Source organism: Podarcis erhardii (genome assembly GCF_964252035.2).
Source record: "Podarcis erhardii genome assembly, chromosome: 3".
Lineage (NCBI taxonomy): Eukaryota > Metazoa > Chordata > Lepidosauria > Squamata > Lacertidae > Podarcis > Podarcis erhardii.
This window is the reverse complement of record NC_138507.1, coordinates 94,757,764-94,770,263: the sequence shown is the minus strand read 5'-3', so window position 1 is coordinate 94,770,263 and position 12,500 is coordinate 94,757,764. Positions and strand designations below refer to the sequence as shown.

The following is a 12,500-nucleotide window of genomic DNA, read 5'->3' as shown; positions in this document are numbered from 1 at the left end:
CAAGCAGCTAGGCCCTAGTTTTTTAAACCTGCCACTGGGAATTCAATTTGTCTCTGCTGTTGCACAACTTGTTTACTTACAACAAAAAGCAGCATCTCTCAGGTCATAAATGAATAGCAGAGAGGACTAAGTTGAAAGGAAGGCTAGAGATGTGAAGCAAAGTCAAAGGAAAGGGGTGTCAGGCCTGCATCCTGGGATGCGAACAGTCCCTGGGGCTTTCAAAGGTGGAGTGGAAGAGATGTATCTCTCTCTGCTCCTTGCCAGATCTATACATTCTGCACAGGCTGGCAGCCTGAACTGTTTGCTCTGTATTGTTTTGTTTTTTAGGGGATGTCACCGTGTATTATGCTCATGGTGTGACCTCTACTTGGGGTTTAACCTGACAGCTCAAATTCACTTGGTTAAAAATAACATGGAAAAGCACTGAAACGAAGTTGATAGTGTACAAGGTGAAAGGCACTTCCACTGGAAATGCGAAGTCTCTAGTTAAGCCTTTATGCCGCTTTATATAATAATAATAATAATAATAATAATAATAATAATAATAATAATAATTTTTATTTATACCCCGCCCTCCCCAGCCAAGGCCGGGCTCAGAGCGGCTTACAAGCAACAATAAAAACAAGCTGAATGATTACAACTTAAAAACAAAATAAAAATACAACATTAAAATATTGAAACATTAAAATATTAAAATGTAGCCTCATCGCAGGAGAAGGAAGGAAAAAAGAAAGAGAGGGAGGGAATCAAATTGGCTCCAAGCCAAAGGCCAGGCGGAACAACTCTGTCTTACAGGCCCTGCGGAAAGAAATCAGACCCTGCAGGGCCCTGGTCTCATGAGGCAGAGCATTCCACCAGGCCGGAGCCAGAGTTGAAAAGGCCCTGGCTCTGGTCGAAGCCAATCTAACTTCCTTAGGGCCCGGGACCACTAGGGTGTTGCTATTTATGGACCTTGAGGCTCTCTGTGGGGCATACCGGGAGAGGCGGTCCCGTAGGTACGAGGGTCCCAGGCCGTGAAGGGCTTTAAAGGTCAAAAGCAGCACCTTAAATCTGACCCTGTACTCCACCGGGAGCCAGTGCAGCTTGAAAAGCACTGGGTGAATATGCTCCCATGGCAGAGACCCCGTGAGGAGCCTCGCTGCAGCATTCTGCACCCGCTGGAGTTTCTGGGACAGCTTCAAGGGCAGCCCCGCGTAGAGCGAATTACAGTAGTCAAGCCTGGAGATGACCGTTGCATGGATCACTGTGGCTAGGTCGGGGCGGGAAAGGTAAGGGACCAACTGCTTGATGCGGCGAAGGTGGGAAGACCATATATGCAAGGGGTAAATTAAAAACAACATAGTCCCACTCCAAAATAATGCATTGCTTTAAGCAAGTTGCAGCTTAAATCAAGCTACTTCTGCAGAATGTGAAGTGCAATGCTGTTGTGCTAGGAAGTTATAAAATATTTTAACCTGCCCTATGACTGTATCACATTTAATTATTATATATTTAATGTAACACGATATTAAACTAAGTGTAGTTTAACGTAATATTACCCCCATGCGTACAAAAAATGCATGGCTACTGGCTACTGGCAGCATGAAGAGTTGATACTCTTTTTTCTTACATAATTCATGGTCTCTCTTTAGGAATCTAAATTCACTGTATACATTTTTAGGGAAGGTAATTTAACAATTAAATTAGAGTTCTTTATGAAATGCCCCCAAATCATGAGAGAAGAGAGAGGCATCTCTTAAGACAATTCAACTATTCTACAAGTGATCATAGGCTTCCCAAATTTATTATCCAAGCAAATAAGCCAAGTACTTCTCCATGACAATTCAAGTGCTCATTTCCTTAGACCATGGAAGCTCTGCACAGAGGTTAGATTATCTGAAGTAGGAATAAGTCACAATCAAATTAAGAATGGGTGTCACACCTTTCCAAACTACATCTTCATAAACCACGTTTATGAACTCAACAGCAGTTATGCAATACTGCCAATTCCCATAAATTTCAAAAGACTGTTCACAGAAAAAAAAATCCAAAGGGATTGGGAGACTACTAAAAAAATGTTTGCATTTCATCTTGTTTGGACCAACTGCATGGAGAGTTTGCACTTTGGCAGCTTCTACACGGGTGGCACAATGTTTCAATCAGATATTATACGTATACATGTATATATATATACATACGTATATGTAGTGCAGAATATTAGTGATACTAACAAATTACCTACTTCCAACTAATCGCTTAAAGGTAACAGAAAGCCTATCCCTCTGTGATGTAAGTGAACCTCAAAAGGTACCCAAGAATGCTAAGGAGAGCCTGCTGGATCAGGTCAGTGGCCCATCTAGTCCAGAATCCTGTTCTCACGGTGGCCAACCAGATGCCTTGGGAAACCCTCATGCACAACCCAAGCAAAACAACCTTCTGCCCTCCTGCAGCTTCCAGTGACTGGTCTTCAGAAGCATACAGTACTGCCTCTTATCATATCACATCATACTATGACCTCATAAAAAAAAGAACCTACCCAGATTTAATGTTTTAGCTTTCAGCAAGGCAGTCAACTTCTTCACTAGATGCATATCCTTTGCTCGCTCGCTCTTCTTATCGCTAGAAGGTATTTGTAAGGGTAAACACATGGAATTGATTGAATCTCAACAGTACATACCAATTAATGTAAGAGATGGTAGCACACAGCCTCCAAACAACTAATGAAGAAGTAAAGGTCCATGATATTAAAGCAATTGGGAGGGGAGGGGATAAATGGTTCTGTTTTTCAACCATAGCAAGGCAGATGCCTCTGCGAGTTCACAAGGGGTGGAAGTTGTACAGTTCCTCTCATGTCTGTCCTCAGCATGACTTGGAGGTTTGATGCGTCTCAGGATCAAGACACTAATGTTCACTGATGATAAACATTCGAAGAACTACATGAACACTTCCAACAGGGGAGTGTTCAGCCTCCATCATTACAAAGTCATATATTAAATATTTACCAAGCGCACACACCACCACTGGGGGCAAAAATTGTGTCGCTTTCCACGGGTCATGTCAGGTACACTACCTGACAGCTGCATTCCAAAAACTATTGAGAGCAGCAGTGGCTGCACTAGCTGGGGGTGGTAGAACTGAATTTTTCCACAATGAAATATCACCATTAGAGCACTGCAAAAAATGCAGTATCTCTGCAAGAGCAGCACTGTTTCAAGAAAAGTTGTCTGGGTTCCCCAAAACAAGTGAAAAATAATGACGTGTTGGTAGCATACACAAACTCGGAGGTCTGGTTCATACACAAGGCTAAGCCAAATATTAGCTTAGTGCAGAAACATGGGTTCTTGGTTCAAAGCTTACCATTTGTCTGAAGGAGACAACCCTTGAGCATGGGTTTGGACAATATGCTTAGCTAAAGCATAGCTTAGCTCATAGCAGTGCAGCAGCGGGACCAGAGAAGGAGCAAAGTGGCTGCATTCTCCTCTTCAGGAGCCTGCACACTTTTTGCATTCATGCTAAGCCAAGGTGACATGCAAACTGAGCCACAGTCGCCTAGAAAGATGCCTACTATTTCTCTGAAACAGAAGCAGAGCATGCTGGGTTATCCAATAGCACAACAGTGTTAGTGATTTACCGTGAATGCACAGTTCACTCCTATTTCACATCTCACACAAGTGGGAGCAACAAACCACAATTCTTTTGCTGAGGGTTGCATCTGAACTGGGGATCATTCCCCCCCCCCCCAAAGCAAGCCAAGGTTTGTTTTTGGCTGACTAATCATGAGCAAAGCAAACCACAATCCCTGGTTCATTCATAGCACTACACCTAGTAACATGCTTTACTGCTCCCACTTGCTAGAAGGAAGGAGAAAAGTAGGAACAATCTGTGCATTCACGGTAAGCCATGGACTATGGCTTGCTGCAACATGTGAACACAATCAGCGTGAAGCTCGTCAAGACTTACCTCAGAGCTAAATGAAAAGGGACATGAACAGTTTTTACTGTTCCTGACATTGGATCAACAAGACAGATCTGGTAAGTCTGAGGCTGCCAACCCTGACTTGTTACATTGTTCAGGCCCATTATTTTATAACCAGGATACAGCAACCTAAACAGGCGTTTGACAAATACAGAAAAAAGCAGAACCATCAACATACACTTTTTGCATAGGGGAGAGGTAATATCTGGAAGGTTTAAGTACAATAAGTTGGAAAACACACACACCACATTTTGAACACTCAAATTTTGTGGCAGATAGGGATGGATAGACCAATATTCTGTTTCCTATTAAGAGCAATTTCTTTGGAGTCCAAGAAAACAACATGATGATCATTCTTCAGCAGAATTCACACACATGTATTCAAGGCAAATACAATCAATTAAGAGAAAGAACTAAGGCACTTTCTTGAGCCCTCTGAGCATGCTCAATCCTGCTTCCTGTTTGTGGAAGTCTTTGGGGAAAAGCAGGTGATGAAAAACATTTGGGATATGTGTTACAGGTGTGTAGACTTCCACTTGTGAAATGGGACTTCTCCTTCCTCTTCCCTCCCCAGCAGTGTCCCCCCCCCCCTCCTCAAATTTGCTCTGGAAAGTTTCTCAATCCTCTAGAACAGTTTTGGAAGTGCTTGGGGTGGGGGAGAGGGGAAGTCCTGTTGCAGAACAGAAGTAAATTTCATTTCATGACAGACACAACTGAATGACACCCATCATCATAAGTGCCTTCATTTCTTACCTGCAGTGTTTTCCTACATTGAAGGCTCCAACCCGTGGACCTTGTTGTGTGCTCCACACTTCCAAAATGCCTCTCCTGGGAGCATAAATCACAAGGAACTGAGCAACTCTGCTTGGCCCTTGAGGCGTGCCAAAGGGAGAAAAATCCATCTTTTCAGCTTCTCTTTCGTGTAGGTCTTCCACAATCTGAATCCATCCAATCTGTGCATCACGGTAGCCTGCAAGCAAAAGTGAAGGAAGTCATTATTAAATAGGTTGCACATACAGGTTCTACCTGTTGACACTTAAAACTGCAACACTGCACTCAGTTGGATCTGCTAAGCTAAACTTGGTATGATAAAACGCCAACCTTGCCAACAACTGTGGTGCATGTGGTGCTTGATCCGCTCTAACACTTCTTCCTCCTATTATCTCTAGCTCATTGACACCCTTTTATGACAGCTGCCACCTGTCCCTCTTTCTGCTCCTATCCCTAGGTGCTGCTGCTTTCCCTATTTCCAGTTAATAGTAGTTGCTATTGTGCACGCATGTTAAGACAGGCATTCACACATCTATGTAATAATGCGCCTGAGTATCCTCAGGGAAGCTCTGATAGGAAGATGTATGTCAAGGAGTTCACACTCGAGACTTTTAAGAGATACACAGAGAAGCAATGCAAAAGCTACTCTATCGCCCAAAAAGATATGTCCGTATGTTGTACCTTTCCACATACGAACAGCAAGCCCTCTTGCGACATCCAAAAGAAGAACCCTTCCAAAATCATCAGTTATTGCTGCCAACGAGTTACAAGGAGACAGACATATCCTTTCTCCATGGCGACGAGAATCTGGAATTCCAAACCTAAAACCAAATAAAACAAAGCATGTAAAAGTCACAAAATATGGCACCCTTGATACAACAGCATATTCAAAGCTAGTAAATAATGGTCCAGGTCACACATCATGGTAAGCTTATAAGCCGTGGCTAACCATGAACTATGAGAACATGCTGATGAACGCGCCTGAATTGCTCCCATTTCACACCACTTTCCTTGAGCTGAGAACAAACCTTGGTTTACTGTGACAGGAAAATCAGAACTCGTGGTCCGTTTCTCCCAAACAAATCACTAGTAAGCCAGGCAGAGAAACTAACTAAAAGTGTATGCCATGATTAGGTCATTGTTTGCTGCTCCCAGCTCAAGAAAGGGCGGAGCAAACAGGAGTCATTCAGCAGCATTGTACTATTACACTGCTCATTCAGAGAAAGCCATCGTTTATGGCTTACCATGACATGTGAATGCAGTTATCCCCATGCCTTAAAATTGCCTTAATTTCTTAATATTAGGTAACAGTAAACCAAATCAATTCAACAAAATACAATGAATACTTTGATTTTTGGAAGATCCTCTCAAGGTACAGCAACTTCACGAATACAGTCTTACAGGCATCCAGAGGGGCAAGCCATGTTAGTTTATTGTAGCAAAATCGTCACAGTATTAAGTATAGGATTGCCCAGTCCAGCAAACTTGCTTGGCAAACCAGGATCAAAACTGAGCGGCAAGCACAAGGTTTGCAGGTTCAGACAAAATGTTTGCTCTTACCAGGATCACAATGAGGGAAGTGAACCACCTGAAAGGAGCAGAGTGAGGAAGTCCTCCCCACTCACGCACATAATGCTCCACTATGCTTTGGCATGATTTCTGAACCACCCCTGCATGCCTGTGTGACTTCAACCGGGGCACGAGCCTGCCAGAAGTCCTGCACACTCCCATAGAGGCCAGTACCAAGTATGAACTAGGCAACAGTCAGCCTATGGCAAGGGGGGAGGGATGGACAACATGTTAGGCAGTTGTGGCAGGAGAAAAGGAGAGGCAGCCTTCCCAACCTGGTACACTCAAGACGTTTTGAACTGCAACCCTGGAAATTGGCCATGCCAGCTGCGGCTGATAGGAATTGAATTTCAAAACACCTGGAAAGCCCTAGTTTGGAGAAGGGTGCATTAAAGTGTACTGGGATTGGAAGTTTGGGCCTTGCATGAATTTTGCACATACATGGACAACAGTTATGCATTTTCTTTTTTTAAAAAAAAAAACCTCAGTTCTATAAACACTTGCCTTACAGCTAAAGGAGTTGCAGGCTCAACCTTGGGTTTCTGCTTCTGCGCAGGCTCTTCTTCCTGCTTATGTTTCCACCCAAGCCAACCACTTGAAATCAGGGGGAAAATAAATATAAAAATTATCTCAATTTAGAGAAAACACATGCCAAAGACACAATTTTCAATCTATTGTTCATTGTAGTGTTATTTTGACTTTCATTACCTGGCAGCATTAAATAATGCAGATGTCAGCTTACTCGCAACTGCTAAAGCAACATGAGACAACAACGGCTGTGAACTACCCTAGAGGAAAGGTAAGACATATTTTATATAAGAGTCCATTACTCCTTAGAAACTTCCCTTTTCAGGACATCATATTTACAGACAGAAAACTGATCTTAATGAACACGTATCACCTTGAAATGTCTGCTATAAGTTATTATTGGTGGGAGGGGGGTCAAATATGAAAATACACCCAAAACAGATGTAACTTCTCCATGGGCCTGTCTAAAAAAAAAACGTTTTAAGCAGCCCAGCAAAGGCGCCAGCATGGTGTCAACAGGCAGGGAGTTCCAAAGTGAAAGGGCTGCCAGATGAAAAGACTGATTTCTTACAACTGCGGATCAAGTATTTAGTGGCACCTGTTAACTGCGGATCAAGTATTTAGTGGCACCTGTGCTGGTTGCACAGATCAAAGCAGTCAAGTGGACATACATGGGGCACGGTGATCCTGCAAGTAAACTGGTCCCAAGCTGTTAAGTACATTAGCATACAGTATGCCAACAGCAACACCTTGAACTTGGCCCTGCAGGAAATTAGGAAGCATTGCACATCTCTGAGCAGAGGTGCAGTATGCTGACAGAGTCGTGTCACACTCCTTGCCAGCAGCCATGCTGCAGCATTCTGCACTAACTGCAGCTTCCAGATACAATAGAAGGGAATCTCCATATAAGAGTGCACTGCAGGAATCAAACCTTGACGTCCCCAATGTCTGAACTACATACAGGTCCCTCTATCTGCATGCTCACTATCCAAAAATTCACTTATCCGCACTCAAAGAATTATGCCCAACCTCACTATACTCCGCAAAGTCACTTATCCAAGCATCTGGCTTCCTTACTTCCTTGTGGGATGTTTTTGTGCTGGTCAGTGGCAACAATTTCCAGACAGAGCTCATGGAGAGGGGAACAGGGGAGCCAGAGCAGACAAATCAGGGAGAAGGAGAGGTTGGACAAATCAGTTTTTTACTTTGTCTCTCTTTTGCTGATTGGCTGCAGCCATTTCAGGGAGGAAAAATATAGAGAGATGCAGGAAAGAGAGCAGGCATTAGAAGTGCTCCCATAGAAAATAATGGAAATCACAGGCTCCCTATGAAAATGCTTGCCTAATGAATTATTTCCCTGGATCTTCAGAAAGTGGGACCTGTGTTTATTGTGACCAAGCTCTCCCAGTTCAGAACAGCCAAAAGTTGTTGTCCCTGTCACAGCTGGCCAAAGGTGCTTCTAGGCACTGAGGCAATTTTCTGGCCATTTTCTTGGAAAGCAGAACCACTCACTCAGAGCATCACTGCAGTTGGTAGCTACAAACTGTAACACTAAACCATGGTTTGATTATACACACAGTGAGGAAGGAACATCTGGCTCATACCCTTCCCATTTTTGCTCCCCCATAGCTGGCAGGATCTTTGCAGCATCCAGCTCCGCTTATTAACAAGCCAGTATGGCTTGAAGTTGGCTTGCTTCGAAATTGACCATCGTTTGTTATAAACCACAGTTTGGTGGTTGGAGGAAGCAAGGAATGCAACTAGAGAACTGGTCCGGCTGGTCACAACATCTCCCTCACGCAGATGGTGGCCCTATCTCCATTTGAAGCACACAGGCTGAAGACTGAGAAGATTCTGGTAGGGATTTCAGGGCTCTTCCCCTTCAACCTCTCATCAGGTGCAGAGACAAGGCATTTCAGCTCAAGTTTTAAAGCATTCTGATCTCCAGTTTTGCTCCCCACATGCGTCTTTCCCCCCAACCGACACCCCCCCCCCAAGAATATCAGCAAAAGCAGACAATGAAAATATGCACAGCAGGGAACAGGAATGTCCCATCTCCCAGGCAGCACACTGCACTTCACAATGACTGATTCATAATACACTTACCTCAAGCGCATAAAAGAAACCCGTGAAAGGATTTGACCCTACAGTGATGTACTGAGACATAGCAGGAGGGTTATTCTTTATGGCTGCATTAAATCCACCAATATTGGAGGCAGTCTTCATTTGGTCAAAAGGCGAAAGAGTCATGATACCTATTTTGTTGTGTTTTTTTTAAAAAAAAGAAAACCAATTTTAGAAATACATGTCTCCAAATTTCTAAAAGCCCTACATGAACTTGGGCCCAAATATTATCATAAGTTTAGAAAAACAAGTCTGTCGTTTCCTGAAAGCTCCAAGAAGATTTAACAACAGACGCTCTATTAAAAATATGCGGGCCTGAGGCATTTTGAGTGCTCCATACTGAAGCAAAGGTTTTATTGGCAATAAACTTAATACGGCGCACAAAAAGAAATCTAATGATCTTGAATATTTTCATTATTCATGAATATTTCATGAGCTCTGGGATTGCAGGAATAACCCTTCATGGTTGAGTGTGAAGACTTGTCATTTACCTTACCCTTTAAGACCCTTGAGTGACAAGTGTAGACAGGGAGAATACAATGACAGTGGCTGCCTCCCGAGATGGGGTTGGGGCCAGGAAGAAAGTAGCAGCTGCGTCCTTCTGCTGACGCTGGGATCCAAAAACTTGAGCTACTGATATAGTAAACTAAACTAAAAAACTGAAGACAACCAGAAATGATACTGACCTATTTGTGTAATGTATGAACTAAGAAACCAAAGAGAAGCGCAAATAATATAGACCCATTTATTTCACATAATTTATGCACTGCTTGATAGTGTAAAAAAAGGACCCTCTAAGCAGTTTACAAAAAAATAAATAAATTCAAACTCAGTTTTCTAAGCATCCAGGTAGGCTTGTTTGAACAAGAATTTTTTCTGTAGGTGATGGAAAAGGGTACAGTGAAGGCAGCTGCCTGGCGTCAATAGGCAGGGAGTTCCACAGTGTAGTTGCTGCCACACCAGAAGATCTAAGTTCTTACAAATGCAGAATGTGTATTACGTGGCACTGGTTTTCATGTAGTATATTAACTATGAAACCAAAGAGAACTAGAAAAAATGGTAAGGGTTATCAAAGCAGCTTACATGAGGTGTATTTAAATCCTCTACAGTGTTCCTATATACATGCTTTTTATTATTAATTGTATAAGCTGCAGCATCCATTCAGTGACAAGTCTATTCATTTAATAGAGTGAGCCAATACTTACCAACACTAACATGATCAACTATAGTATCCACATCCTGCAGACCCCATTTCTTATAGGCCAAAGGTGGTGGCTGAACGTTCTCATTGCCTGACGCTGCAGCTGTCCATTTTTTATCAGACAGAGAGAAAGAGAGAGAGAGAGCAGAAAACTATTGGCTGGAATAAAGTTATGGTACATTGACCAGCACAAAGTAATGATAAATGTATGTGCTGCTGAACTGAACTGACAGTTTAAAAGGCTCAGTCACATTTAATTATTCCTTTATTTAATGTAAAGCAAAACTTAATGTAGAAATTGTATTGTGCATAGCCAAGTCTAAGTTTAATTGAAAGACTGATATCAAAACTGCAATTTTATATGCACTTACATGAGTGTAAGTCATGCTTTTTTCAGGTTAGATATGCATGGGATTGTGTCATAAGTTATTACTTACAGCCAGTACAGTTCAGGACATTTGGAAGTTAGGGATCTATATTCAATTCGCTAATCAACCAGTAAACTAGGTAGCATTTAGCAAGCCACAGTTTTTTTGCAAGAACATATACCAAGTCCTTGGATTGGGGGAAGGGGGCTAAATAAAATTAGAGTGATTAAAGCTTCTTCCTTTTTACACAATACAACATTCAAAAGGCAAGCAGTTCACTTTGGTACATGAGGTAAAAGTAAATGTACCAAACCTATACCAAGTTCTCCATGAAACAAGAATATGTGTTGCCAGCAATAACAGGCTCCCATCTGATACAAACTATACCAGTCATTAGAGATCCAAAATTCAGAGAGTACTCAAAGTTACAAGTAGCCAGCAGGACAATAAAATTATGAAGGTATCTAACCTTTTACTAAAGTGGGACTCCTCTGGAGCCTGGGTGCTGTCAGATTTCCATAAAGGAAAATTTTCCAAATTATTTTGGAAATAAATATATTTCCAAAATGCAATGGGTGATATCCAGTATTAGTCATATGCAGAACAGAGCCATGGAAATAAATTGAGTTCATTGATTTCAGTTGTCTACTCTGAGGATGGCTAATGCTGGATATCGCCCAATGCTTTGTAACATCCCTGTATGTATTGCCAAATAATAAAAAGTTTAATACACTTTTGCCACTGGAAGGCACACCAGAATGGGTCAAATTCTCCCACATGCCTGGACCTACCTCTTGCTACTTGGTTTCGACAAGCACGGAGGGACTGAAATAGGCTGAAACCATCAATTGTCACAACTGCTGCAGGATACAGGATGCTCAGTTCCTCGTTCTGAAGAAAAAGAAGATCACTGCCTTGTTGTAGCAAAATGAATTAGTGTGCTATCCTGTTTGGCTTATTTCACTTTTAAACAAGCACCAGTGTTCATTCAAACTACAGCACCAGGATCTGAACCCAGAGGTGGAGCAGAAAAGAAGTGCGGAAAAGAAGACTCAACTGCTGCAGGCTCATTGCTCAGCACTTTATAAAGACAAATGGGGAAGTCTAGGCTGTCACTTAGGGATGCGGGTGGTGCTGTGGGTTAAACCACAGAGCCTAGGACTTGCCGATCAGAAGGTTGGCGGTTCGAATCCCCGCTATGGGGTGAGCTCCCGTTGTTCGGTCCCAGCTCCTGCCAACCTAGCAGTTTGAAAGCACGTCAAAGTGCAAGTAGATAAATAGGTACCGCTCCAGCAGGAAGGTAAACGGCGTTTCCGTGGGCTGCTCTGGTTTGCCAGAAGCGGCTTAGTCATGCTGGCCACATGACCCGTAAGCTGTACGCCGGCTCCCTCAGCCAATAAAGCGAGATGAGCGCTGCAACCCCAGAGTCGGCCATGACTGGACCTAATGGTCAGGGGTCCCTTTACCTTTACCTGGGTTGTCACTTAGTGCAGTTTGGCACAGCTCCATGTCACCAGCCTTGAAACCTCTACAACAAGTGTAACAGTATAAGATCAACATCTGCAGGAAAAACTAATAACCTAGCATTTGTAACTAGATTCAAAACATGATCTCAAACCCTGGGTTGAAAGCACATCATGGTTAGCCTAAACTAGGGGTGGTTAACTTTTTTGAGAGCTCCAGTGGCTGCAAAAAAAAGTGGGTGTAAATGTTTTATTTTTAAAAAATGGCATGTGGTGGGCACAAGATCCTTTTGACATCCTGGTGTTACGGAACACCAAAGGAACAGTTTTTGTTTGTAATGATAAATTTTTGAGGACATACGTGGTTCAAGGGCTGCAGTTTCGGCAACCCTGTCCTAAACTATGATTAATAGTGCAAAATGCAGTGATGAGCCATGACGAGGCAAAGTAGGGAGGGCAAATCTACACAATAAGAAAGGGGCAGCAGCAAGGACCCACTCAAGCCAGCAAGCCCAATTCAAA

General features: G+C 42.8%; 1 protein-coding gene across 1 annotated transcript in view; it reads right to left on the bottom strand.

Annotated features, from left to right (window-relative positions):
- Positions 1–12,500, bottom strand: part of RAB3GAP2 (RAB3 GTPase activating non-catalytic protein subunit 2) — a 50,959-nt gene that overhangs the window by 25,405 nt on the left and 13,054 nt on the right. Inside the window, exons 8-16 of the mRNA XM_081857773.1 lie at positions 11,307–11,406; positions 10,152–10,250; positions 8,929–9,077; positions 7,003–7,082; positions 6,799–6,888; positions 5,407–5,546; positions 4,708–4,924; positions 3,940–4,083; positions 2,516–2,598 (exon numbers count right to left, since the gene is read on the bottom strand). Coding sequence (XP_081713899.1) covers positions 2,516–2,598; positions 3,940–4,083; positions 4,708–4,924; positions 5,407–5,546; positions 6,799–6,888; positions 7,003–7,082; positions 8,929–9,077; positions 10,152–10,250; positions 11,307–11,406 — 1,102 coding nt within the window. The remainder of the gene's footprint in view (positions 1–2,515; positions 2,599–3,939; positions 4,084–4,707; positions 4,925–5,406; positions 5,547–6,798; positions 6,889–7,002; positions 7,083–8,928; positions 9,078–10,151; positions 10,251–11,306; positions 11,407–12,500) is intronic.